This window comes from Pogona vitticeps, chromosome 6 (assembly GCF_051106095.1).
Source record: "Pogona vitticeps strain Pit_001003342236 chromosome 6, PviZW2.1, whole genome shotgun sequence".
Taxonomy (NCBI): domain Eukaryota; kingdom Metazoa; phylum Chordata; class Lepidosauria; order Squamata; family Agamidae; genus Pogona; species Pogona vitticeps.
Window position 1 is genome coordinate 2,027,234 of NC_135788.1, and position 23,462 is coordinate 2,050,695.

At 49.2% G+C, this 23,462-nt stretch overlaps 1 protein-coding gene across 2 annotated transcripts; it reads right to left on the reverse strand.

Annotated features, from left to right (window-relative positions):
* Positions 1 to 1,056: 1,056 nt before the first annotated feature.
* KLHL18 (kelch like family member 18) lies at positions 1,057 to 23,446 on the reverse strand. 2 transcript variants are annotated; one of them, XM_073002760.2, is made up of 10 exons: positions 23,097 to 23,446; positions 15,052 to 15,182; positions 14,041 to 14,181; positions 11,771 to 11,969; positions 8,702 to 8,862; positions 8,052 to 8,188; positions 5,780 to 6,002; positions 4,588 to 4,692; positions 4,366 to 4,477; positions 1,057 to 3,538 (listed from the first exon to the last, which is right to left on the reverse strand). In XM_073002760.2, exons 1-10 carry the CDS (start codon positions 23,235 to 23,237, stop codon positions 3,152 to 3,154), a joined length of 1,737 nt encoding a protein of 578 aa, XP_072858861.2. In that variant the 5' UTR covers positions 23,238 to 23,446; the 3' UTR covers positions 1,057 to 3,151. The 2 variants fall into 2 exon arrangements, with proteins under 2 accessions (XP_072858861.2, XP_072858860.2); XM_073002759.2 differs by having other exon boundaries at positions 5,780 to 6,017; positions 23,097 to 23,441.
* Positions 23,447 to 23,462: the final 16 nt, after the last annotated feature.

Here is a 23,462-nt window from a genome sequence, read left to right on the forward strand (position 1 = left end):
AGAATGGTGACCAGCATCCAGTGTCCTACCTGAGTAGGAAACTTCAAAAAGGACTATGACTTTGAAGTGAAGGTGGTCAGAGGGTCAGTGAACTGTGTTGCTGACGCCTTATCAAGAAGACCTGAAGAATGAAGACGGCGAAAGGACATGGACTATGTGTATATAATGATGACAAAAAGTAAAATGTACCTGTTTTTTGAATTTGGTTTGTATGAATAAAGGTAAATGGATGTATTGTATATGGTAAATGTTTAAATGCCTAATTGCTATGGTTTAACTTAGAATGTAAGTATAAGTAAGTATGATATGGTATGTATAACTGTTGTTGTGTGTTTTATCCAGGTTGTTTTTTGGGAAAAAGCACCTTAGCTTTCCCCCTACAAAACAACTTATAAAGAGGGGAGGTGTTACATACAGCACTGATGTTACCTGTCTGTCATGGGTTTGGAGGGAAAGTTCCATCCTATGGGGAGTGGAAGGCGGGACATCAGGAGGAGGGGCTGTACTGTATAAATATGTGGAGCGTGTGTGGTGAAGGAGACGCTGAGAGACACTGGGTTGTGACGAAGCAGCAGCTGGGAAGAAGAAGCTGTTGTGGGAGTCTGTGTGTCAGACAGGGTACTTCTGTGTGTCAGAGTACCAACCTGATAGGTTCAGGTGTCTGTTGGTTAGCCAGAACTGATAGGTTCAGGGTCTGTGCTTCAAGTTAAGGGTTCTGGGTGAACCAAACTGTATGCTTGTATGAGTGAGAATAAGCCACGTTACTTTATTTTATTCACCTAATCATTTTATTTTCCCTGTGTGTATTTAAATAAACCTTATTCTTTTTATTGTTTAAAAATCCATCCCTGGTCTGTGTGACTTCTTATAGGGAATGGTTGGTGGCAGCTTAGTAACTGTGTGACAGATCCCAGTAGGTCTGGGTTTGTCACATTGACCACATCCAAAACTGGCCTGGGAATTAGCAGGTGTACTGACCGGTGAACAAAGCCGAAGACCGAGCATGTCCTGGAATAACTCCCTAGCGGAATTTTGAGGTCAACGTTGCGTCACACTTAACCTGCCCAGAATTTTCTCAGGCACCCTCCATCTATTCAGTGGCAAAAGGAAAGTCATGGCCCCCTTAGTCCTAGAAAGATGGGGGGGGGGAGGAGAGGGAATGGTCAAACAATTGACCTGGTCTTTTGTAATACTGCCATGGGGCAGCTCTTCAAACCAAGAAGAGGGAAAGGCTCTCTCTCTCTCCCTTGGTCACACGGACGTGGTTAACCAGAGACAGACAAGAGTCCCTTTGGCTTCCATGATGTCACTTGGGAGGAAAAAGAGGAGCCTCGTCTCAGCTTAACCTTTGGCAACTTGACAGGGGAAGGAAGGAGAGGAAGCTACCTCTCGAGCAAGCAGGACCAAACCCTAAAACAAGCTGATGTGGGTATTAGCAAAAGTCTGAAAGGATCTCTCTCTCTCTCTCTCTTTTTTTAAGAGAGAGGGAACCAAGATTGTGAGGGGATGATGGCCGGCAAAAACGGATGCTTACAGGATCCTTCCTGGGAGTAATTCTGCAATGCGGGAAAACATCCTTGGGCATACTGAGGTTAGCCTGGGCATGTTTTCTCTCTCTCTCTCTCTTGAAAATCCACGTCTTCTCTCTCGACCACAAGAGATTGTGGCATGAATATCCCTGTCACTGGTACGCACCATATTGTGTCCGAATGATTCGGACAGCTCACCGGGTCGCAAACGACAAGCCACAACACTGTGGGAGTTCCAGAGGGCCCCACCGCACTCATCCCCGGCTTTGTGGAGCCCAAGACAGAATTTTCCCCATCGACCTGTCTGTGAGGTTACAGGATAAAGCCCCTGCTTTCCCCTTGGCCTTATTTCTCAAGACAGAGCAGCCCTCCCTGTTCTTCACCCCCCAAAAGGGGTGTGTGTGTATCTGTGTGTGTGAAGGGGGTGTGTGTCTCTTCCAAACAAAGAGAAGCTCCCGATCAAATGGGAGATCCATGCCTGATCCAGACCTCTCCTCGCCTGGGATTTCTATGCTCTTTCGCTCTTCCTTTGTCAGCTCAAACACAGGCACTCCTCCCAAGTGGGGAACGTTTGGGCTCAATGTCATATTGCAATGGAACGCTCTTTGGGGAGCAAGGAAGGACCAGGTGTCAGGGATCCATGCCAAAATCACAGAAAGCAGTGGCTTTGTCCTGCGCTCTCTCTGTCTCTCTCTCTCTCTCTCGTGTTTTCAACCCAGAAGGAAGTTCCTCCTTTCTTCCACAGCTTTCTGGGGAACAACCACCCTTTCAGACAATTGTTTGGGGGTAAAGCGCATGGAAAAAGGGGAGCCTTCTAGCCCCACTGGTCATTGTGGCCACTTCCAGTGCTCTCCTATACATGCCACGCAAGAGGCCTGAAGAGGGAGGTCCCCAGGAGAGGGTCCCAACTCGTGCGGAGAGCCGGCTTCAGACTCTTGGCCTTCTGCGAGTAACGGGGACAGAAGCGAGAGACCAGGATAGGGCTGGGAGACCCTGTGTGAGCAACAGATGTGAAGAAAAATGCCCGGATCAGGTCATGAGGGTCCATCTTATCTCACCGACTGACCGCCTTTCCTCTTCCAAGTGTTTTGGACTTCAGCTCCCATCATACCCGATCTTGGGTCACGCCCAGCTAAGGTTGCTGGGAATCAAGAGTCCAAAACACCGCAAGCCTGGGTTGCCCTATTCCTCGTACAAAACATCCATGAGTCGTAACGGACGTGCCACCTCGACAACAGTTACAAATGGACCACAAAAGCAGCATCAGCAAAGGCGGAGAAGGGAAGGGCCGATAGATCCGGAAAGTTTGGCAGAGCCACAGGAGAAAGAGGCGGACAGAACGTCCTCGGTGTCGCCAGAATCTCCAAATCCTTCGGAGGCTGGAGAACCGCAGCGGGAACGTGGGTCTGACCAGGGGGCGGTTTTGTGCGTTCCCCCCTCCCCCAATGATCAGAGTTCCAAGCACCTTGAAATGATGTAACGCTCTTGGGTAGAAGTCAAGTCTCTTTTCAGATTGTCCTCTCGGGATGGGAGTTTGCCTCACTTCTGGCCGTTCTGCTTTTGCATGCAATGCAACGCATACCGTACACACACCTCAATGCAGGCCCCTCCCCGCCCCCCCGTCAGATGGTCAGGAGGGGTATGCATCCGACCCCGACCCCTCCCTCGTGGCACAACATCGGGGCCATGAACGTCCAGCGATTGGTTTCCGGGTCGTACATTTCTACCGAGCTCAAGTTGGACTGTCCGTCATAGCCTCCCACGGCGTACAGGCGGCCACAGTTTGTGACGAGGGAGACGCGGCTGCGCCGGGTGTTCATGGGGACAATCAGGTACCACTGGTCCGCCATGGAGTTGTAGACCTCCGCGATGCTCAGGAAGCCGGAGCCGTCGTAGCCGCCGCAGACGAACATCTTGCTGCCGAGGGAGGCCGCCCCGTGCCGGCAGCGCTTGTTAAGCATGCCGGCCACGCTGTGCCACGAAGCCGTGTGGTGGTTGTAGTACTCCACCTGCGTGGGAGAAAGAGGATGGGAAAGGGAATCAGAAGAAGGGAAAACTGGGGGGGGGGGGGGACAACTGGGAGATCTGCCTCCTGAAACGTGCTGCCAATCCCTCTCTGGAGATCTTTAAGAAGGCCCTTAAAACCATCTTATTCCATCAGGTTTTTCCAAGAACTCCATTCTTGGAAATGGAAATTCTTGCTTAAGAATTCATGCTTTTGAATTGTGGTGCTGGAGGAGGCTCTTGAGAGTCCCTTCATGACCCCTTGGACCAGAGCACACCAGGCCCTCCTGTCTTCCACTGCCTCCCGGAGTTGTGTCAAATTCATGTTGGTCACTTCGATGACCCTGTCCAACCATCTCATCCTCTGTCATCCCCTTCTCCTCTTGCCCTCACACTTTCCCAACATCAGGGCCTTTTCCAAGGAGTCTTCTCTTCTCATGAGATGGCCAAAGTACTGGAGCCTCAGCTTCAGGCTCTGTCCCTCCAGGGAGCACTCAGGGTTGATTTCCTTCCGAATGGATCGGTTTGTTCTCCCTGCAGTCCAGGGGACTCTCGAGAGCCTCCTCCAGCACCACAATTCGAAAGCATCCATTCTTCGGCGGTCAGCCTTCTTTATGGTCCAGCTCTCACTTTATATACGGGATACTTAACCCCTGGCATCTCCAACTTTGTAAAAATTTATATTTTATTTTAATTAAATATTATATATTTAATTATAGATTTATAGATTTAATTTTTAAAAAATTGTTATTATTATTTGGGAAAATATCATTTTTTTAAAAAAAAAACCAGCCTGCCCAGAATTCCTTGCAGTAAGACTGCCGAGACTCACGCTGCTGAAGATCTGCAGCCCGTCATGTCCGCCCGAGACGAAGATCCTGCCTTCGAATACCGTCACGCCGGCAGCGCTACGGTTGGAGCTCATTGGGGTCACCACCATCCACCTTCCAAGAGACCGGCAAACACAAGAGGTCTGAGCGCCAGCCGACAGGAGGAGAATCCTCCCAGCCCCATATCAAGCTGACGCTGCAGCGGGCGTTTTGGAAATACTCACTTGTCCATTTCAGGGGAATACACTTCCACAGAATTGAGAGAAGAGGTGCCGTCATAACCGCCACAAACGTAGATCTGCCCGTCGAGGACGACCGTCCCCATGGCACTGAAACGAGTCACAGAAGGCCTCCTGTGAATATTACGGGCCGGCCAGCAATTCTTTTAGAAACATAGCCTTGAAGGACCTAATTTCACTCCAACTCCAGGCAAACGGCCACCTTTGGTGTTTTTTGTTTTTGCACAAACCACATTTCCAAGCAAATGTGCAAAAAGCAAAATAAAAATCCCTTTCCCAGAAAAGTGCCCATTTTGCACAAAACCGCCCATTTGTGCCCCAAACAAGGAGAACAGCAGATTTTGTCTAAAAATCTAAAGGACAGGATGGGTTGTTTGCTTCTTTTCTAACAACCAGCGGATCTTTCTCTGCTTCCTCTGTGTTTTCTCCATAATCTAATTTTATATTCTCCTCTCCTGTCATTCTCTTGTCTTTCTTCAGAACTATAAATTCCATAAGAAAAGATTTTTTTTCTGTAGGGGAAGAACTTCTGTGGGTGATGATGGCATCTCCCTGTCTGTTTGTGGTACCTGGAGGGCATGGCTCCTACCATGTTCTCTGCAGAACTGCTAAGACCAAACCGGCTCTTTGGCACGTTGGCTCAGAACGGGGAGCAAAGTACATCTACTACACTTAGAATACAAGCAGCTAGTTAAGATTTCAACCATGAGTGGAGGATATGGGAATATTTTTCAAACCGAGAGGAAAATCAAGAGGCTGAAGAAGGCAGACAGAGGGAAGTCTTGTTTCCGGCTGAAACTTCCCATTTAAATCATAACAGAAGCCAAGAAAGCAGTATGACATTGTTTTAGGAAGGTAGGTCCCAAACTTTCAGTCCCAGACGTCCTTGGGCTAAAACCCCCACTAGCTGTGCTGACCAGGATTTCTGGGGATTGCAGTCCAAGAACATCTGCGGGACCCCCCAAGGTTGGGAAGCAGTGTTTTCAGGAATGGGGATACTACAATGACTCTTCCATTTGCATCAGGGTCTAATCTAAACCACCCTCTTTGCCAGATTATAATGCCGCTGGGTTGCCTCTTGCATGGACCTACCGTAACCCCCCCCTCTCCTTTTGCTTCCACTGCAGGCATGCGACTGTTGAAATACTCTCTCTCTCTCACACACACACACACAAACCTTCGTTTGCTGTTCATGCTTGCCACTTTGGACCACGAATCCGTGTCCGGGTTGTAGACTTCCACCGTGCTCAGTCTCAACTGACCGTCGTATCCCCCAATGGCGTACAAGAGTCCGTTCAGCACGGCGACGCCCACCCGGCTCCGGGCCGTCATCATTGGCTGGCACTTCTCCCAGCGGTTGGCAATGGGGTCGAAGACCTCCACCACGTTCAGCGAGTCGCCTGCGTAGAAATTCGCTACTCACATTTTAAAAAGTGATCATTCAAACCAAGGGCTCGTTTACGAAGGCCGAAGGGGAGGGTTTCGCAGAACAAGCACGGGGTGGCCTCTTTTTCCCCCCTTTTATTTCGGAATTAGAACGCAAGGGAATTTTGTTTGCAATTCTTATCGTGATCTAGAAGGATTCGTGTGCTTAAGACTGGCAGTTTCCCTTTTAATCCATCTCCTTACAATGGTCTAGCAAGTCAGCGTGAAACCAGTCGCAGAATCACAGAATCATGAAGTTGGAAGGGGGCCTCTTAAGGCCATATAGTCCAACCCCCGGCTTGAGCCAGGAATCCAAATCAAAGCAGATCGGACAGAGGATTGTCACCCCGCTTGTTCCATGTGCCCTAATGGGCTGTGACTGTGAAGTTCTCTTCTCTTCGCTCCCTCCCACAGCAGCAGCTGCTTCACAGATCAGCTGGAACCTCACGCAATCACAAAACTGGATCGTGTGTTGATTTACTCATCAAGGTTTGAGAGGCTTCTCAACGAACAAGCAACAGATGGCAGGGCCGACAAGGATATCGGGTTTTTTTTTACACTGAGGTACAGCGATGCACACAATTGTTGGCGTCTCTTGCCCCTGATCCTATTTCCACTGTTCTGTGTGCGATCTATATTTAGGGCGTTCTTTAAGCGTGCCAATATAAAGGGTGGATATAAATCATGGAGGTTGCAGCGCTCTTCCCAAATGTTTATTCCACACTTCCTCCATAGAGATCAAGAATGCAGTACAAGAACATATGGAAGTCTCTCTCTCTCTCTCTCTTAATCTAATAAGCAGAGGAACAGAATTCTAGGTGCATTTAGCCTGCCAGGTGTCAAAAGACCCATCGAGGACTGCGACGTGCATGAAATATCACATACTGCTTCTCTCTTCCCCCACAATATTTACTGCGGGGAAAGAGAGATCCCCCGAGGTACAAATCCCCCTCTTTTCAGAACTGTTTAGACTTTCTCTGGAATCCTGTGCACAGTTCTGGACACCACCCTTCAAGAAGGAGGCTGACAAATTGGAACAAGTTCAAAGGAGCACAACAAGGATGATCGGGGGCTGGAAACCAAGCCCTAGGACAAAACGCTGAAAGAACTGGGGCATGTTTGGCCTGGAGAAAGGAAGACTGAGAAGAGAGAGGATAAAGGTAAAGGTAAAGGTTCCCCTTGACAATTTTTGTCCAGTCGTGTTCGACTCTAGGGGGCGGTGCTCATCCCCGTTTCCAAGCCATAGAGCCAGCGTTTTTGTCCGAAGACAATCTTCCGTGGTCACATGGCCAGTGCGACTTAGACACGGAACGCTGTTACCTTCCCACCGAGGTGGTCCCTATTTATCTACTTGCATTTGCATGCTTTCAAACCGCTAGGTTGGAGGGAGCTGGGACAAGCGACGGGCGCTCCCTCTGTTGCGTGAACTCGATCTTACGACTGCTTGGTCTTCTAACCCTGCAGCACAGGCTTCTGCGGTTTAGCCCAGAGCGCCACCACGCCCCTTAAAGAAATAGGATAGCCCTCTTCAAATACTTGAAAAGTAGCCCTACAGAGAAGGGGCAGGATCTGCTCTCGATCATGCCAGAATGCAGGATATGTCATAATGGGCTCAAGTGACAGGAAGCCAGATTTTGACTGAGTATCAGGATAAATCCCTTAACTGTTAGAGCAGTACGACAATGGAATTCGTGACCTCAGGGGGAGGCGGTGAGCGCTCCAACGCTGGAGGAATTCAAGAGAAAATTGGACAGCCCTTCGATTTGCAATTCCTGCCTTTAGCAAGGGGTTGGTTTTCGGTGGCCTGATGAGGCCCTTCCAACCCTACTATTCTATGATTCTATGATTTATTTATTTTAAATATTTTACCCAACCTTTCTCCTTGAAAAGGACCCAAGGTGGCTGACATTATTAAAACAGGAAGCCTGAATCCGAGGGTTCAGGCACCTCCAAAGGTGTGTCTTCGCACCCTTTCCCAGCATGCATTCCCCCCCACCCCAACAAGCAACTGAACTGAAAGATACCTGCTGAGTTGAGGCCTCCCACGGCATAGATCAGGCCTGCGATGGAGGTACAGCAACGGGGGCGGGTTTTGAAAGCCGGGAGGTGCGGCTGGCGCTCCGGCATGAGATGATAGTCTTTTGCTTCATCCACCAGATCCCTAAGAACCAAGAGGCCGAGCCACAAAGAGGACAGCCGCGTGAGCACAACATGGAAATCAAGATGGTAACAATGGCACAGGAAGAAAACGTGCCGACAGAAATGTACGACGAAGGCATCTGGATGTGAAATCCCACTAGTGGGGGGGAGGGAGGGTTGGTCAGCACAGGGCCTTCTCAGTGGCTGCTCCCAGGCTGTCAAGACTCTGCTCATGGCCTGAGTTTGATCGTGACGGACTCCAGTAGCCTGCTCCAGGTCGGCTCAGCCGCCCATCCGTCCCAGGTCACTAAACTGACCACCGAGCCCGCTGGAGGAGGGGGGCACGTCTAGCCTGCAAACCACCCACAGAATGCTTTAAACACGACGGGGCAGTCTAGAAGCAGCACCCTGTGCTTTCTGCTTAACTCTGCCTGCGTGGCAGAAAAGAGATCCGAAGTCTGCGGGTGCCGTGCCTGCTTCGCCGCGGCAGGGGGTGCCTTCCTCCTCCTCCCCCATCCCAGCACGAGCCTCCCACCTGCACTTGTGGCAAGAGCGGACCAGGTCGTCCTGTTGCACGCGGTCGGCCAGGAACTGGGGCCGGCAGAGCGGCAGGCGGATTTTGGAGAGGAGCTCCGGCAAGTAGGGCTCGCGGTGCTCGCGGTCGTACCTCATCCAGGCCATGGCAGCTTCAAAGACCTGTCGGAAGAGGGACAGGGAGCTGGTCAGGGAGATTTCTAGGACAAGGTATCCACAGAGGGGGGAGGGCCTCTGCAGGTCTTTGCCTTGCTGCTCCTGCTCCTTATCCCCCATTCAGACTTTGAATTCCACGGCGAGCATATGGGCACCCCTTAGGAAGTGAGCAATCCCCCCCCCGAACAATGGTATGAAGGCCTGGGGGGGGGAAGGAAAAATGAGAGGGTGAGGAAGACCCTCATTTTCTAAAAGATTCCCCTCTCCCCAGGGGAACAGAATGGCCTAGGAAAAAAAAACTTCTCCAATAAAGTATTTTCTCTTTTGGAATGTGTGGAAATCTTTTTTAAGATGTTTGGCTCACTTAAAAAGCCATTTTACGCAAGACAGCCTGTAGAATTAGAAAACTAGTAGAAGCAGTGGACAGGTCTGACTCTCCAGTCCAAAATATATATTTTTTTGTGTCTGGTGAGCGCTCCCATCTTTCTGAACATAGAGCCAGCCTTAATTGCTTATGAATTGCTGCTCACTTTCTTCCAGTGACCTCTGCTGGTACAGACAAGTAGCAGGATTGTTGCTATTCTGATATGACAGTTCATTACAAAGTTCCTTCTTGCTTTCTTTTCTAGACAGCTCTCTTTTCAGTATAAAGTTTACGTGCCATGTGATTCCTTTAAAACTCAAGAAACATTTTTGCCTGTCACAAATACGCCAACGTACAATTTTATATGCTAAATTCTGAACGAAACATGCTACGCTGCTGAAACAGCAATCTGTCCCGGGCTTGGGGTAGACTGCAGTACCGTTTACAACTTTCTTGTGAAGTAGAGATGCTAATTGTGTGCAGTCTTCCCAAGACTCTTCAGGTAAATATTAAACTTAAAAGGCAGAAGTTAAACTTAAAAATCCCCGGTCTTCCTTCCTTCATTACTGCCATTACCAAACTACAGCCAAGACTAACAGCAGCAATCCATAATCGATGAAGGCTGTCTGTATGCTCATCAAGATGGATAATTAAGCACTCACCTATGGGACCCCCAGAGGTCTGCAATTTGTTAAATGCCTAAATTTTAGGCACATGTACCGAATTTCCCAGAATGTCTATATTTCATTTACACATCTTCCCGTTGCCAAACCTCTCTGGTACGAAGGCTCTTTGTACAATGAGAATGGGCCAGCTTTGATCCTGCTCTGCTGCTCATTCTTTGTGGCTTACTGGAATAAATGCAAGTTATGGGCATTTTTGAAACCTTTCTCAGTCTCAACTCATCATAAGTTCTGTGGGGTAAGGAAATTCATAATGGGGAGAACATTTTACAACGTGAAAGAATATATTAAAATTTAACACTGGATAAATACAGAATGCATTGCAGCAACCTTTAAGTTGCCTAAGAGCTGTGCTATCGTCACCTTCTTAGGAAATTAGATTTGCTTTTATCTCTTCCACTGTTCGTCTAGAACTACATCAGGTCGCTTGGGAAAAAATGTATGGAATAGGGTCCTTTTAAAGGAGAAAGGTGAGGTATAAATAATAAATAAAACAAATAATAAATCACTGGAGATGGGTTGTGCTAAGCAGCATGGAGTTCAAAGGCAGAAGCCCAGGGCCCCAAGCTGGAGAGCTTTAAAGGGGAATGCCATAACTTCATAGGGCATCGAGCGATCAATGGCTGCTAGCCAGAACCTCCAGGATCAGGCAGAACGCATCTGTTCATCAGTACTTATGGAACAGGAAACTGGGGATCCCACAGAAGGGCTCCCCATGGGCAAATGACTGGTCCCCGTGGGAACAGAGACGGGACAGACTCAGGGTCTAGTCCAACACGGATCTTATTTTCTGAACAAGGTTTCAGAAATATGTTCTGCCTATAGGAGCCATGTGGTGTTAGAGGAGGCTCTTGGGAGTCCCCTGGACTGCAAGGAGAACAAACCGATCCATTCTGAAGGAAATCAAGCCTGAGTGCTCCCTGGAAGGACAGATCCTGAAGCTGAGGCTCCAGTACTTTGGCCATCTCATGAGAAGAGAAGACTCCCTGGAAAAGACCCTGATGTTGGGAAAGTGTGAGGGCAAGAGGAGAAGGGGATGACAGAGGAGGAGATGGATGGACAGGGTCACCGAAGCGACCAACATGAATTTGACCAAACTCTGGGAGGCCATGGAAGAGAGGAGGGCCTGGCGTGCTCTGGTCCGTGGGGTCACGAAGAGTCGGACACGACTAAACGACTAAACAACAATAGGAGCCTGTATGTTGACTAGACTCAATGGAGATGCCCTTCATGCACCTTGCCATCATCATCAGCAGGACTGGAGGAAACCCATCACAGAACCATGTCTGTGACAGTTCCCAATATTTTGGAACCCCCTACTCCAGGAGGCTATGCTTCTTATTTGCTTACTTTCTGCCATTAAAAAAAAAAGACCTTTGGCTGACCAGGCCTTTGGTCCATCTTTATGATTTTCCTGCTCTCCTCACAGCAGCTCTGTAGTGCTTTCACTGTCTTTTTTTTAAAATAGTAAGATATTTTTAAATAGTAGAACAATGTGATATTGTTCTAGGAGCCTCCCAGCACAGTGGTTAAACTGCAGTCCTGCAGTCAAGACCCTGCTCACAACCTGAGTTCAGTCCCAACGGGCTCAGGTAGCTGGCTTGGGATTGGCTCAGCCTTCCATCCTTCCAAGATCAGTCAATTTAGTACCCAGCTTATAGGGGAGGAAGGGGGGGAGGTAGCAGCAACAAGCAGCCTTCATACTTAAATTCTAAACCACCCAGAGAAGGCTTTAAGCATGATGAGACAGTTCATGATGGGGCAGGCTTTGCTTTTTGCCATTTCGCCGATCAGCTGCCTCGAGCATTCTTTAGCGCAACGCGAAGGAAGAAACAAAAAGCAACCCACGCTCAGAGGGGGAACAGACCTGCTCCTCTAACTTGACGTTGAGCTCGTCCCGCGCAACCAGCTCCGCGACGTCCTCAAAGGACAAGGCCAGGAACTCCTCCGACATGGAGACCTCCACAAAGTGCTGGTGGATGAAGCTGTTGGCAGCGTCGTAGAGTACAGCGCACATCATGGTTTCGGCAAACTGGCGCACCCCCAGGCAGTTCTTTGGGTGGAGCCTTTAAAGAGGATGCGGTAAGGGTCAACAGCTTGGCCGATGTCAAGGCTCTCAACAAACACACCAGCCGCTCAGTATCTTCTAGGACAGTGGCTCCCAACCTTGGGTCCCCTGGGTGTTCCTGGACTGCCAGTCCCAGAAGCCTTGGCCAGGCGTTGCCGGTGGCAAAGGATTCTGGGGATGGCAGTCCAAGAACCCCCCGGTCTCACCCAAGGTTGGGAGCCCACCGGTCTAGGATGAGCCAACAGAGACGAGTGTTCTTTTCAACAGCAAGGATCAGACGCAGTTCTCAGGTCCAGGGACACCACCACCAAATCCACTCCTCTAATTTCTCCCATTTCAGGGAACAGCTAGCATTCACTCCTGAGTGGGCCGAGGGTATGGATGGGAGGAAGTGCTAAGGTTCAGTTAGACCGAGCAACTCAAAGAAGGAGAAAAGGGCAAACGTCTTCCAATAAATAAATCAAACATCGGATCCCTGTTCTTGAGGCCATTCTGGGAAGCTGTAAAAGACCCTCGAGGGTCTTCTTCCAACTATCAGTTACACTACCTGGTCCACCAGTTGTCTACAAATATTTTTGAATATAGCGTGGACCCTATTTTTTTCTTAATTCAATTCAATTTATTGTCATTGAACGTATACACACCGTATACACATACAACAAAATTCACACAGAACACTCAGAGACCAGACCAAAAACACATACACACCCTCATAACAAACCCTAAATCCCAGAACTCCGCCTTAAGCTCATATCCACACAACATACAACACAACCCTATATTTTTGATGATACGCTTCCAATGGAGGTCAGGCGAAGAACCAAAATGAAACAGTAAGACTTTCAACAAATTAACTCAATCTTTCACGGGCTAGGTTTTGTATGTGCAGGGATAGACTTATTTTTCAGTATGGGGAAACCTTCTGGGGCCAAACACAGGTTCATATCAACATCTGTTATCAATGAAAGATGTAAAACCTGTGGTTTCTGGACTATTGCTCTCAGAATTCAATAGCGGGTGTGGCCATTGGCTTTCCCATTCTGGAATTTTAATCCAAAGAGCCCACATTTCCACCTCTTAAATTAGAAGCTAGTTTAACACTCCACACAGTTTTATGAAGTTGCTTTTTAGGCATGACACCCTCAGCCCCTCTTTTCTTTGTTACCCGTTTCCTGTGCCTTCTTCTCTCCGGAGGAATAAGTAGGCCTTGGAAAGGCTCCTTTTTTTTTTTTTTTTTTTTTTTGTTTGGTTACCACTATGTTGGCTGCATGACTCTGGAGGCAGTCCAAAAAAGGGAAACTTTTGAAAGTTCCGGGTCTCAGTGAAAAAGTGTAGAACTTGAGAACAGGATAAAAGAGGTGTTCATTTGCATGTCAGACTTAAACAGGGCTCGCAGCCCATGTTCACCTGATGTTTTTACCCTTTCCTGGTCCACCCGTTGAGTTTCACATTGCCAAAACCACAATTTTTCTGCCCTGTAAGGCGGAAAGGTCTGCCCTTTAATTTGGTCACAGCCTGTTACCTTGTAGAGAAACCTTGTGTCTCCAAGCTGTAGAGCCAGCGTTTGTCCATAGACAGTTTCCGTGGTCATGTGGCCAGCACGACTAGACACGGAACGTCGTGACCTTCCCACCGAGGTGGTCCCTATTTATTTACTTGCATTTTTCACATGCTTTCAAACGGTTAGGTGGGCAGGAACTGTATAAGACGAGCCCCAATGTTGACACTTGGCGGAGGTGAAGGAGCAACCGCGCTAGGCCGCCCCTCGTGGCGCCCCACGGACTGCTGCCGCCAACATCGCATGATCACCTCCTCCAGAGCCCCTCGCGGGCTCCCTTCAGGCAAGGGACAAGGCGGTGAGCCCCGCAAGGGGCGCTGGAGAAAGTGGTCAGGGGGCGGTGGCGGTAGAAGGAAGCAGAAGCAGCCAGGGTTGACCCCTCTCACGGTTGCCCGTTGGTGGCTCCCACCACCGCCCGATCGCCTCCTCCAGCTTGCTCTCTCTCTCTCTTTCTCTCCTTTCTCTCTAGAGTCTATATAGTTAGGCAATGGAAAACATACCAGTCCCTCACCTCTCTCTGAGGAAAGAGCAGCAGGCATCCTTGATGTTCTGCAGCTGCAGAAAGCTGGCACCCATCAGCAAGGACTGGACATTCTGCTGGTCGATGGCCAAATGTCCATTGTAGGCAAAGTTGATCAGTGCTTCCAGGGCACTAGGTTGGGGGGCGGGGGAGAAGAGAGTGGTAGGAAAGTGTCAGTTGGTGCTTCACGTCTTGCTAACCCCTTCGAAACGGTACAAGATAGGGAAGAGAGAGAGGGTTCGGCTTCTGACAAGGTCTGGGTTGACTCATAGGCTCCTGCCAAAGATTCCAGGCTGCCAGGAATAAAGCATGTCATGTTTCCAGACTCTGCTTACACACTGAAAACATATATAAGAAAGCGGATAAAAAGCGAGCAGTACCTTATTACGGTCATTAAAACTGTTTTCCAAAGCCATTAGACCAGAACAAAATTTTACACACAGAGAAATGTCCCCATCGGGCACTACTCTTAAGAGCTAACCATCTTTCCTTTATAAAACCAATTACTGACTTTCCCTCTCTCAAGGGTTTGTGATAAGTATGTCCCCTACAATCTCATGAGATGAGTTTAGACTCTGGATTGATGGCGCCTAGCATGACCAATCCAAAGGCATTCTGCAGTCGTTCTGCCTTTGCGTCCCGAACGCACTTCAGAGGGAGACGAGGGGGGGAACAGCTGGGGAGCATCAATAAGGCTGCGCGTGCATGCATAAAAGCAAAAAAAGAGGGATGGGAAGAGACAGAACAGCTGCCCGTTAGGAGAGGCTGCCCTCCCTCTATAAATGTGAAAGGAGGAAGATGCACAAGACATTTCATCTGAAAACATCCCGAGAAATAGCATCAGAACAACCGAGGGTCTGTACAGGTAATACAGATGGTCCATGCAAGCTGCTTTCGGTGGTTTCTTGTGACTAAGCTATTGCAAAGGGGAAAGGAACATTTGACCAGCTTGCATGACTAACAAGACCACCCCTTGAACCATACCCAAAGCCACCCCTTTACCTCGGATCCAGGCCCTGCATGACAATCTCATCTTGCTTGCATTCCATCATGTCATTGGTGAACATGGCGTGGAAGTAAGGGATGGAGGCGGCCAGGACAATCCGGTGGGCGCTGAATTTGTGGTCTCCCACCTGAGCAGAAACACAAGATGACATGGGTGCCAGCCACGTGGCCCCAAGCAAGGAAGGTACCATTTGGAAATCGGGCCCAGACTTTACAGTATTTTGCACAGAGGGCATTGCAGAATACAGAGCTCCATGAAATAAGTCCTAGGGCTCAATTCTTGGGCATCCCTGGCCAAATATATCTCAGGCAGCAGGCTGGGAGACGTTCAGCCTGGAGGCCTTGGGGAGCCACCACCTGTTGGATGAGATATGACCAGGTGAAGGAGGTAACAGGCAAAGTCAAGATGAGGAAGCCTTTTAGGGTTGAGTTCATTGGGCTGTCAGCTCAACTGTGCACCTGAAGGAACTTTCATCTTGATTCCTTTGAAACTTATGAAGAATGCACCAGCCGCGCAGACCTGGAGAGCTACACCGTGAAAGCTAAGGGGAGAAAGTGTGAGCCTAACTCATTTGAAGACCAATGCTTTTCTCCCCTGCACTGCTTCCTTCCACATTTCTCTTGCCCCTAGGATCATGCTGTCATTTCCATAGAATTGTACCCGCCCTGGGCAAGGGCAGATGTTGCTGCTGATGTTGCTGCAGCAGCAAGGAGAGGCTTGAGCGCAAGGCGCAGCAACTTTCTGGGGACTTGCCCTCCTTCCTGACACAGATGCAAAAGGGGGAAGAAGGTGCCGCTGTGGGGCACATGAAATAAACCAACGACCACGTAACAAAGGACCACTCTTCGGTGACCAATGTCTTCTGGGAGCGCCGAGAAACTCAAAGGTGGCCCTCGTAGTGATACAACAGGAGTAGCTCAAGCACTGTACAGTATTGGTCCCCAACCTTGGGCCTCCAGATGTTCTTGGACTTCAACTCCCAGAAATCCTGGCCAGCAGAGGTGGTGGTGAAGGCTTCTGGGAGTTGTAGTCCAAGAACATCTGAAGGCCCAAGGTTGGGGACCACTGCGTGTACAGCATTCAAAAATGGCACGGACTGCACACTTATGTAACTTATTGTCTATGTTAGGCATTTTTATTCCCCCCCCCCTTATCCTGCTTTTCTTCTGTCAGGAGAACCCAAAGCAGCTAAGGAGGGAACAGAAAGTTGACTAAGCATTTAATGGGAATGCAACGTAATTCCCAATAGGGATCAAAAGAGGAGCTATTTTATGGGGCAGCCAGGGTTTTTTTCAGACAGTGGCAAGCATATGATGGCAAGGGTGGGCATTTCAGCGTAAGTAATTTCTGATTTATGGTGACCCAACAGGATCGCTGCTGCCCGCCCCCCCCAAGATCCTGTTGTTAGCAGCTCTACTCAAGCACTGGAAACACAAGTTCACCCGTACCATTACTGAGTCAATCCACTCATCTTAGGTATTTCCCTTTTCCTATTGCTTTCAACTTTTCCTAACATTATTATATTCTCCAGTGCAGCATGTCTGATGCATTTTCTGATGCACATTAAAGAAACAAATTAGACGTTCATGCATATGGGAGGCGGGGATGTTTTGAGAGAAAGATTCCAGCCTCCATCTCCACCCCTCCAGACGCCGGGAAATGTTTAAGCGGCAAGGCCACACATGCCGCTGCCTTTGGCTCCTCTCGCTTGTATTTTGGCCAGTGAGGTTTCCCTGTCTTCAGCAAATTCCACGCTGGGGCAGAAGAAATTCTGCTGAAAATAAAATGGCCAAGCCCGCAGTGCTCTTTCACCCACCTGCGGTGGAAGGAGGCTTTGAGGAACGCATACCATTCTAGTCACTGCATATTAAAAAGAAGGGAAGAAAATTTAATCCTTGGGCAATTCATCTCTCCAGCAAGTAGAAAAAAGTACACGTTATGGATGGGTGGGTGGGTGGAAGGAAATTGAAAGAGAGAGAGAGAGAGAAAGAAGGAAAGAAATTTAAAGAGGAAGGAAGGAAGGAAATTGAAAGAGAGAGAGAGAAAGAAGGAAAGAAAGAAATTTAAAGAGGAAGGAAGGAAGGAAATTGAAAGAGAGATAGAGAGAGAGAAAGAAGGAAAGAAATTTAAAGATGAAGGAAGGAAGGAAATTGAAAGAGAGAGAGAAAGAAATTTAAAGAGAGAGAAAGGAAGGAAGTTGAAAGAGAGTGAGAGAGAAAGAAATATAAAGAGGAAGGAAGAAAGAAAGACAAACCCCAGAAAAGAACCAGTTCAACTGTGCAAACATTTTGCCTCGTGGGGAGACGAATCAGCGTGCATTTCCCATGTGCTTCCTAGGATAATTCCATGTATTTGCAGGTTTGAGGCCTTCTCTGTGGCCATGTGGTGGCAAGAAGAAGAGGTAAGAAAGAATGAACTACAGTGCTGGGGATAACGATGAGGAGGATCATAATGGGGGGGGAATGTAATGGTTGTCGTGGGTTTTTCGGGCTCTTTGGCCGTGTTCTGAAGCTTGTTCTTCCTAACGTTTTGCCACTCTCTGTGGCCAGCATCTTCAGAGGAACAGGAGTAGGAACTCCAGAGCATGGACAGAACATGGACTCCAGAGCATGGACAGAGTTCCCACTCCTGTTCCTCTGAAGATGCTGGCCACAGAGACTGGTAAAACGTTAGGAAGAACAACCTTCAGAACACGGCCAAAGAGCCCGAAAAACCCACGACAACCATTTGATCCTGGCCATGAAAGCCTTCGCGAATACGAAAAAATGTAAATGTTTAAAATGATCTCCATTTAATGCTTTTTAATAATATTGCAATCATTTATTATTTAGCTTTTAACTTCTTTTTTTAAATACCATAAGCAGCCCTGGATCCATGTGGAGAAAGACGGCATATAAATATTTTAAATAACTATACTACATTCCGTTCTATGACGCTGAAAAATTGCCACCTGTAAACATCTGGCTATCAAAAACGAAGCCTAGAAGACTCTGGAAGAAAACTGGATGTAATGACTGAAAGCGAGACCATCTCTGAAGTGTGTGCTCTCAGATAAAAGCCAAGGTCACACCTGTGCCCGGCTGCGCCTGGTGCCAGAAATGGAGCATCTTGCTTCTTCTACAGGTTTACGGGGAAGGATGGCCAGTGGCTTCCGCCTTCAAGCCAACCGCTCCCTCCCTGAGCCCAGCAGGAAATGCGGCCCTAGGTTTCCTGCCCTGTGCTTCTTCCGAAAGGCAAGTAAAGCCACACGGGCGTCTCCAGTTCAGGGGACCGCAGCCCTCACTCCTGGAGGAGTCGCTTCGATCCCTTAGCCCTGTGTACAAAAAAGGAACTACCAGTTGTTCCTGCTTTCTGAGCGTGTGCCACATGCTTTGAGCCACGAAGAAGGGGAAACCGAAGCCACAGGGCTCCGAGGAACTGCACAGATTCAAAAAATGACGTCCGAGAGAGCTGCCCGTTTCAAAACCTGAACATCCTAAGCAAAACGGAAGGGCTTGCAGAAAGATACTCCGTACAAGTTTTACGAAACGGGATTTAGGAGAACAAACAAGCCTGGCTGGGCGGCAGGAAGCTGACAGTAATAAAACTGGAGTGAAATTGAGATGTTTTTCCTCAATACCATGGGGGGAAATGTCCTGGGTAAATGACTGATCACACAAAGAGCCAATGGAGAGACCTGACAGCTGTCCATTCATAAAAATCTGATTCTTCTGGATAAAAAGCAAGGGTTTTCTAGGGAGGGAGGGGGTGGGATTCCGTCAATCTGAAACGCACGAGGGTTCTCAAAAATGAGCTGTCATTTGCAACTCGTCTGCATTGCAGCACAGGCAGCACCCACTTCAAAAACAGCAGTTTTTGGGTGCCAACAATGCCATGGAGAGCACCGGGGGGGGGGTGAGTATCATTCCCAGGAGCAGCTCAGATTCACCCTCAAACACGCAGAAAATCCAACTGGCCCCACCCCACAGGTTTCCCTAAACATCTTGAATCTATTTACTGCTGCTAAAACATCCATGGCATACTAGTGGCTCAGGAATCACCGTAGCTCTTCTCTGGCTGTTTTTTCCCCCCTCTTTCACATCCAAGTCAAATCGGTTCCCCGATTATTTCATAAGCAGAAATTTCCTGAATGATACAAAAATAAATAAATAAATAAATAAATAATCCCGTCGAATGTTGCATTATTGAACAGAAGCATGCTTGAAATTCCCCTTTGAGAGTTGAGATAGTTTATTCTCTCAAGGGTTCAGGGACTGCCTGAAAAAAAATGTGGTGGAAGGAGGACATCCTGTTCTAAAGGACGGGAAAGGAAGGTTCTCTCCTTCAAGAAGAAGAAAGAAAAATCTGCTACTCTAGGAACAGTCTGCTGTGATCTAAATATCAACCGGCAGAAATGTGGAGGGAGCCCTGGAATCAAATGAACGCTGCATGACTTAACCGTGAATGGGGGGGGGATCTTGGTGAAGGAGAAAGACTGAGAGGCATAAAATCATCATCAAAGACTGGGTAAGGTTGCAGCCAGCGATTCTCATGACTCATGCGCCTAAGGATGCACAAATAAGCCCGCCCAAGCATTTCTGCTGCCTGAGTCAGCCAAGCAGACGACATGGTTCCCAAGGCAAGATAAGCAAATGGCATCTTTATCAAGGCCAGTGGAGATATTTGGAAATCCTGAGGTCGTTGGCGGGGGGGGGGGAATCTAATAATTCCTAATTTGATAGCTTTCGGTGACACCCCAAATCAGCTAGCTGCCCGAGGACTCTGCCCTATTGTCCGTAAGCGCAGAGGCATTATTACAAAGGTAGACGTCCTTGTATTCTCATTATAAATGCTCCTCTCCAGAAACCCAACAAGACTCAAGGATTTCTTGCAAAAAGTATTTTTAAAATCCTGATCTGTACAGAAGCAGAAGAATGCAGACTTGGTATGGGGAGATTTTGGGGGGGGTTTCAGTGTCTTATTTAAAACATGGTCGCCCCACTCTTCAGATAAAAGTTTTCCAACAGGCTTTTTCACAAACTGGGTAAGAAAACTGGAGTCTGATTGCGGGATTACAATCCATCCATGCCATCATGCATACATATCCATTCAAAAGGAACACCTACGGAATTCAAAGAGGTGTATGTATGTATGTATGTATGTATGTATGTATGTATGTATGTATGCATGCATGCATGCATGCATGCATGTATGCATGCATGCATGTATGCATGCATGCATGCATTTATACCCTGCCTATCTGGTCATTACGACCACTCTAGGCAGCTTCCCAACAAATAAAAAAACATATAAATATAAAACATATAAATATAACAAGATAAAGAAGAAATTATAAATCAATAAGCAGATTCTTCAAGATGGAAAGAATAACAGAAGATAAGTGAAGAAGGAAAAATTAAGTATTGTACTCCTCAGTGAGTAAAAAGACTGCAGCTTAAACGACATGTAAAGAAAACAGTAATGGGGAAAAGAAGTAACATCCTTAGGCATCTGCTCTTGATGCTTGGAAGCTATTATAGTGGCCAGCTCAAAGGGTATTTGTTTAGGGAGGAAAGGCACCAACGTCTTGGACTCTCGGGGGCATATATAGGCATCCCTTCCACACTGGAGACAAATACAGTCTGTCCCCTGTCCAGCTCCCTGATTTGGCTGGTTTCAGGACAGCCTCTTGGCCTCGGCCTGCTGGACAAGGGTCTCTTCCAATTGGGAGAGGCAGTGATGCACTGCCTGCCTCCAGGCTGAACGCTCAGAGGTCAAGGTTTCCCATCTGTTGAGGCCCATTCCTAAGGTCTTCAGATCCCGCTTGCAGGTCTCCCTGTATCGCAACTGTGGTCTCCCTACAGGAGAACTAGTGCAGGGAAAATCGGGGGCACAGCTCAGGGAAAAGGGTCCTCCTTTGTACTCTGTCCCACTGGTGGAGCCTTTTGAAAGTAAGACAACAGAGGTAAGACAGACCCAAGCGGGTTTAATGCAAATCCCAGTGGGCCATTTTGCTTCTAATACCCGTCCTAATGCAGCAGAGATGTGGCACAAAAATAAACCGGTGAGCACCAAGTGTTAGGTTTACTAGAGGCATAACATCCTACCAAGCATGGCTTTGGATCCAGACATAATCACACAATACAATGACTGACATTAAAGACACAAAACTGAGGGCTCACTAGTCACACTGATTTCAAGTGGCTGATATGCTAAAGGCAGTGATTCCCAAATGTCGGTCACCCACGTGTTCTTGGACTGCAACTCCCAGAAGCCTTCACCATCAGCTGTGTTTCTGGGAGTTGCAGTCCAAGAACACCTGGGTGACCAATGGTTGGGAATCACGGCTCTAAGTGCATGGATCCAGGTAAAGTTACCTACTTCGCTATCACGAGAGGCTGTCACCGCCTCTTTCACTGACACTAAGGATCAGAAAAACTCACAAAATGCCTTGCAGTCATGCTTGGGAGGAGGAGGAGAAGAACCTCCTGCTTCCGAGGGATCGGCTCTGCCAATAAAAGATGCTGGGACAAACGCCAAGAAAAGTTTCTTGTGTGCTCCTGAAAGTGGCCCTACCAGTAGAAAGAGAAATGCAAGGATCTTCCCCTTGGAATTAAAATGGGACACAAAGTCTACACTATTTTTTTTTGACGTTCGAAGGATCCTTTTTGCAATAAGAGCAAAAGAGCTTATGCTCCGTCTAGGAATATAGGGGCACAGCAGGCAGTCGCGACCCAACCGGCTTCACCGCTCTGCGTTACATCAGCCACACACCAAGCAATAGGAATGTGACTTGAGTCATTCAGCTCTTGGGCCAGCCGTCCTATATAGGGAGAACACATAGGCAGTTGTGGTTTTCATGCAGGAGACACCACGCCACAAGCTGGGCTGAGACCCAGACCTAATTTCCACAGACCACCCACAGCATATAGAGAAGCCGCCCACGACTAGAAATGATGGCTACCGCTCCCCCCCCCCACTCCCCCAAGGAACCTGCAAGGCATTCTTAAGAGATTGCACATGGTGCCGTGGCTAAAGTGTCATGCTAGCCAAAAAAATTTATTTATTGATTTATTTGATTTATATCCCGCCCATCTGGTCTGGCCGACCACTCTTTGTGGCGCCCTCCCCATCTTCGGGAGCGAAATCTTCTCCGCCGATCTGGAATCAGCAGAGAGGAAGAAGGCACGATGCACCGCCCAGAAAGGTGCTGTGAGATTAGCTTCAGACCCAACGCTGGAAAAGGAAACAACTCTGAATATTGGGAAATTGTTGCAAAGCTCCCCCCCCCGCTCTCCCCCACGGGGGCCACAAAATTAAAATTGAGAATTGAGAATTGTGCCTGCCCTCAAGTCGCTTCTGAGGATGCTGAGAAAGGGGTTCCCCCTTCACGTCTTCTAGCGGGGGCTCGGGGGGGGGGGCTCAGTTCTGGGAGGGGCTCTTGGGCTCTGGGACTCCCTCATTCTGGGAGCTGAGCTCCCAACCTGCTTAATGGGCAAAGCTAGTTTTCCCCCCCACACACCTGGCGTAAAGGAGGGATGGGGTGGGGTGGGGTGGCTTCCTCTGAGCTCCTCTGCCCCCTCCCCACAAGCCAGCCCTCCAAGGCCCAGAGCCCCTCCTTTTTAACTCTAGGCGAAGCCCCATGGGCCAGCATGGCCCTACTCCACGAGGACCCATCCTCCACCCTTTGCCCTGAGCCACTTTCCCACCCCCACCCCCTTCAGCGCCCCCACCCCCATTAATCATCCTCCCTTGCAGAGCAAGCCTCTGGACCCGGCCCTCCTTCCCAAAAAAGGGTCCCATCTGCTCCCCCCCGTTTCTAAGCAACCTCTTGCCCCCCCCTCAGGGCTGTCACTCCTACGACCCCCACCCCCCACAGGAGGCCCCCCTCCCCCAACGGCTCCTTTCCACCCCACCCCCCCCTTCCTCACGACCCTTTCAGAGACCCCCCCAAAAAGCCCCCCCTCAAGACGTGTCCAAGGCCAGGCCCAGGGAGGCCCCCTCCCCCCGCCCCTCCCCCCTCCTGTCAGTCAAGCCCCCCCACTCCCCGCCCGCCCCTTACCTTGAGGGTGACGTCGCAGAGCTTCCCCTGGCGCCGGATCTCGCCCATCACCCCGTAGCCCCGGCTGGGCAGGTCCCCCACCGAGAAGTGGACCAGGTCCTCCGGGTCCAGCTCCGGGTCCGGGCCGGCCGCTTCCAGCATGGTGGTGGGGCCGCCTCGCTCGGCTCGGCTCGGCTCGCCCGCCTTCTTCCTCCCTTCCCAAGCCAAGCCAAGCCAAGCCCGGGACGGCCGGGACCGGCACAGCGTCACCTCCGTTCGCGTCGGGCGCCGCTTGGCCCCGCCCGGCCACCGTAAGCGGACAAGGCCCGCCCCAACTCCACCCCGGCGAAGGGAAGGGCGAGAGGCAGCGAGAGAGAGAGAGAGGAA

Excerpts from the sequence above, each read along its gene's own strand:
- KLHL18 (XM_073002759.2), bottom strand. The coding sequence starts at position 23,237 with ATGCTGGAAGCGGCCGGCCCGGACCCGGAGCTGGACCCGGAGGACCTG. Across the intron at positions 11,970-14,040 it reads TGCTCTTTCCTCAGAGAGAG|GCTCCACCCAAAGAACTGCC; the intron begins GTGAGGGACTGG and ends TCCTCTTTAAAG. Across the intron at positions 4,478-4,587 it reads TATTCCCCTGAAATGGACAA|GTGGATGGTGGTGACCCCAA; the intron begins GTGAGTATTTCC and ends GTCTCTTGGAAG.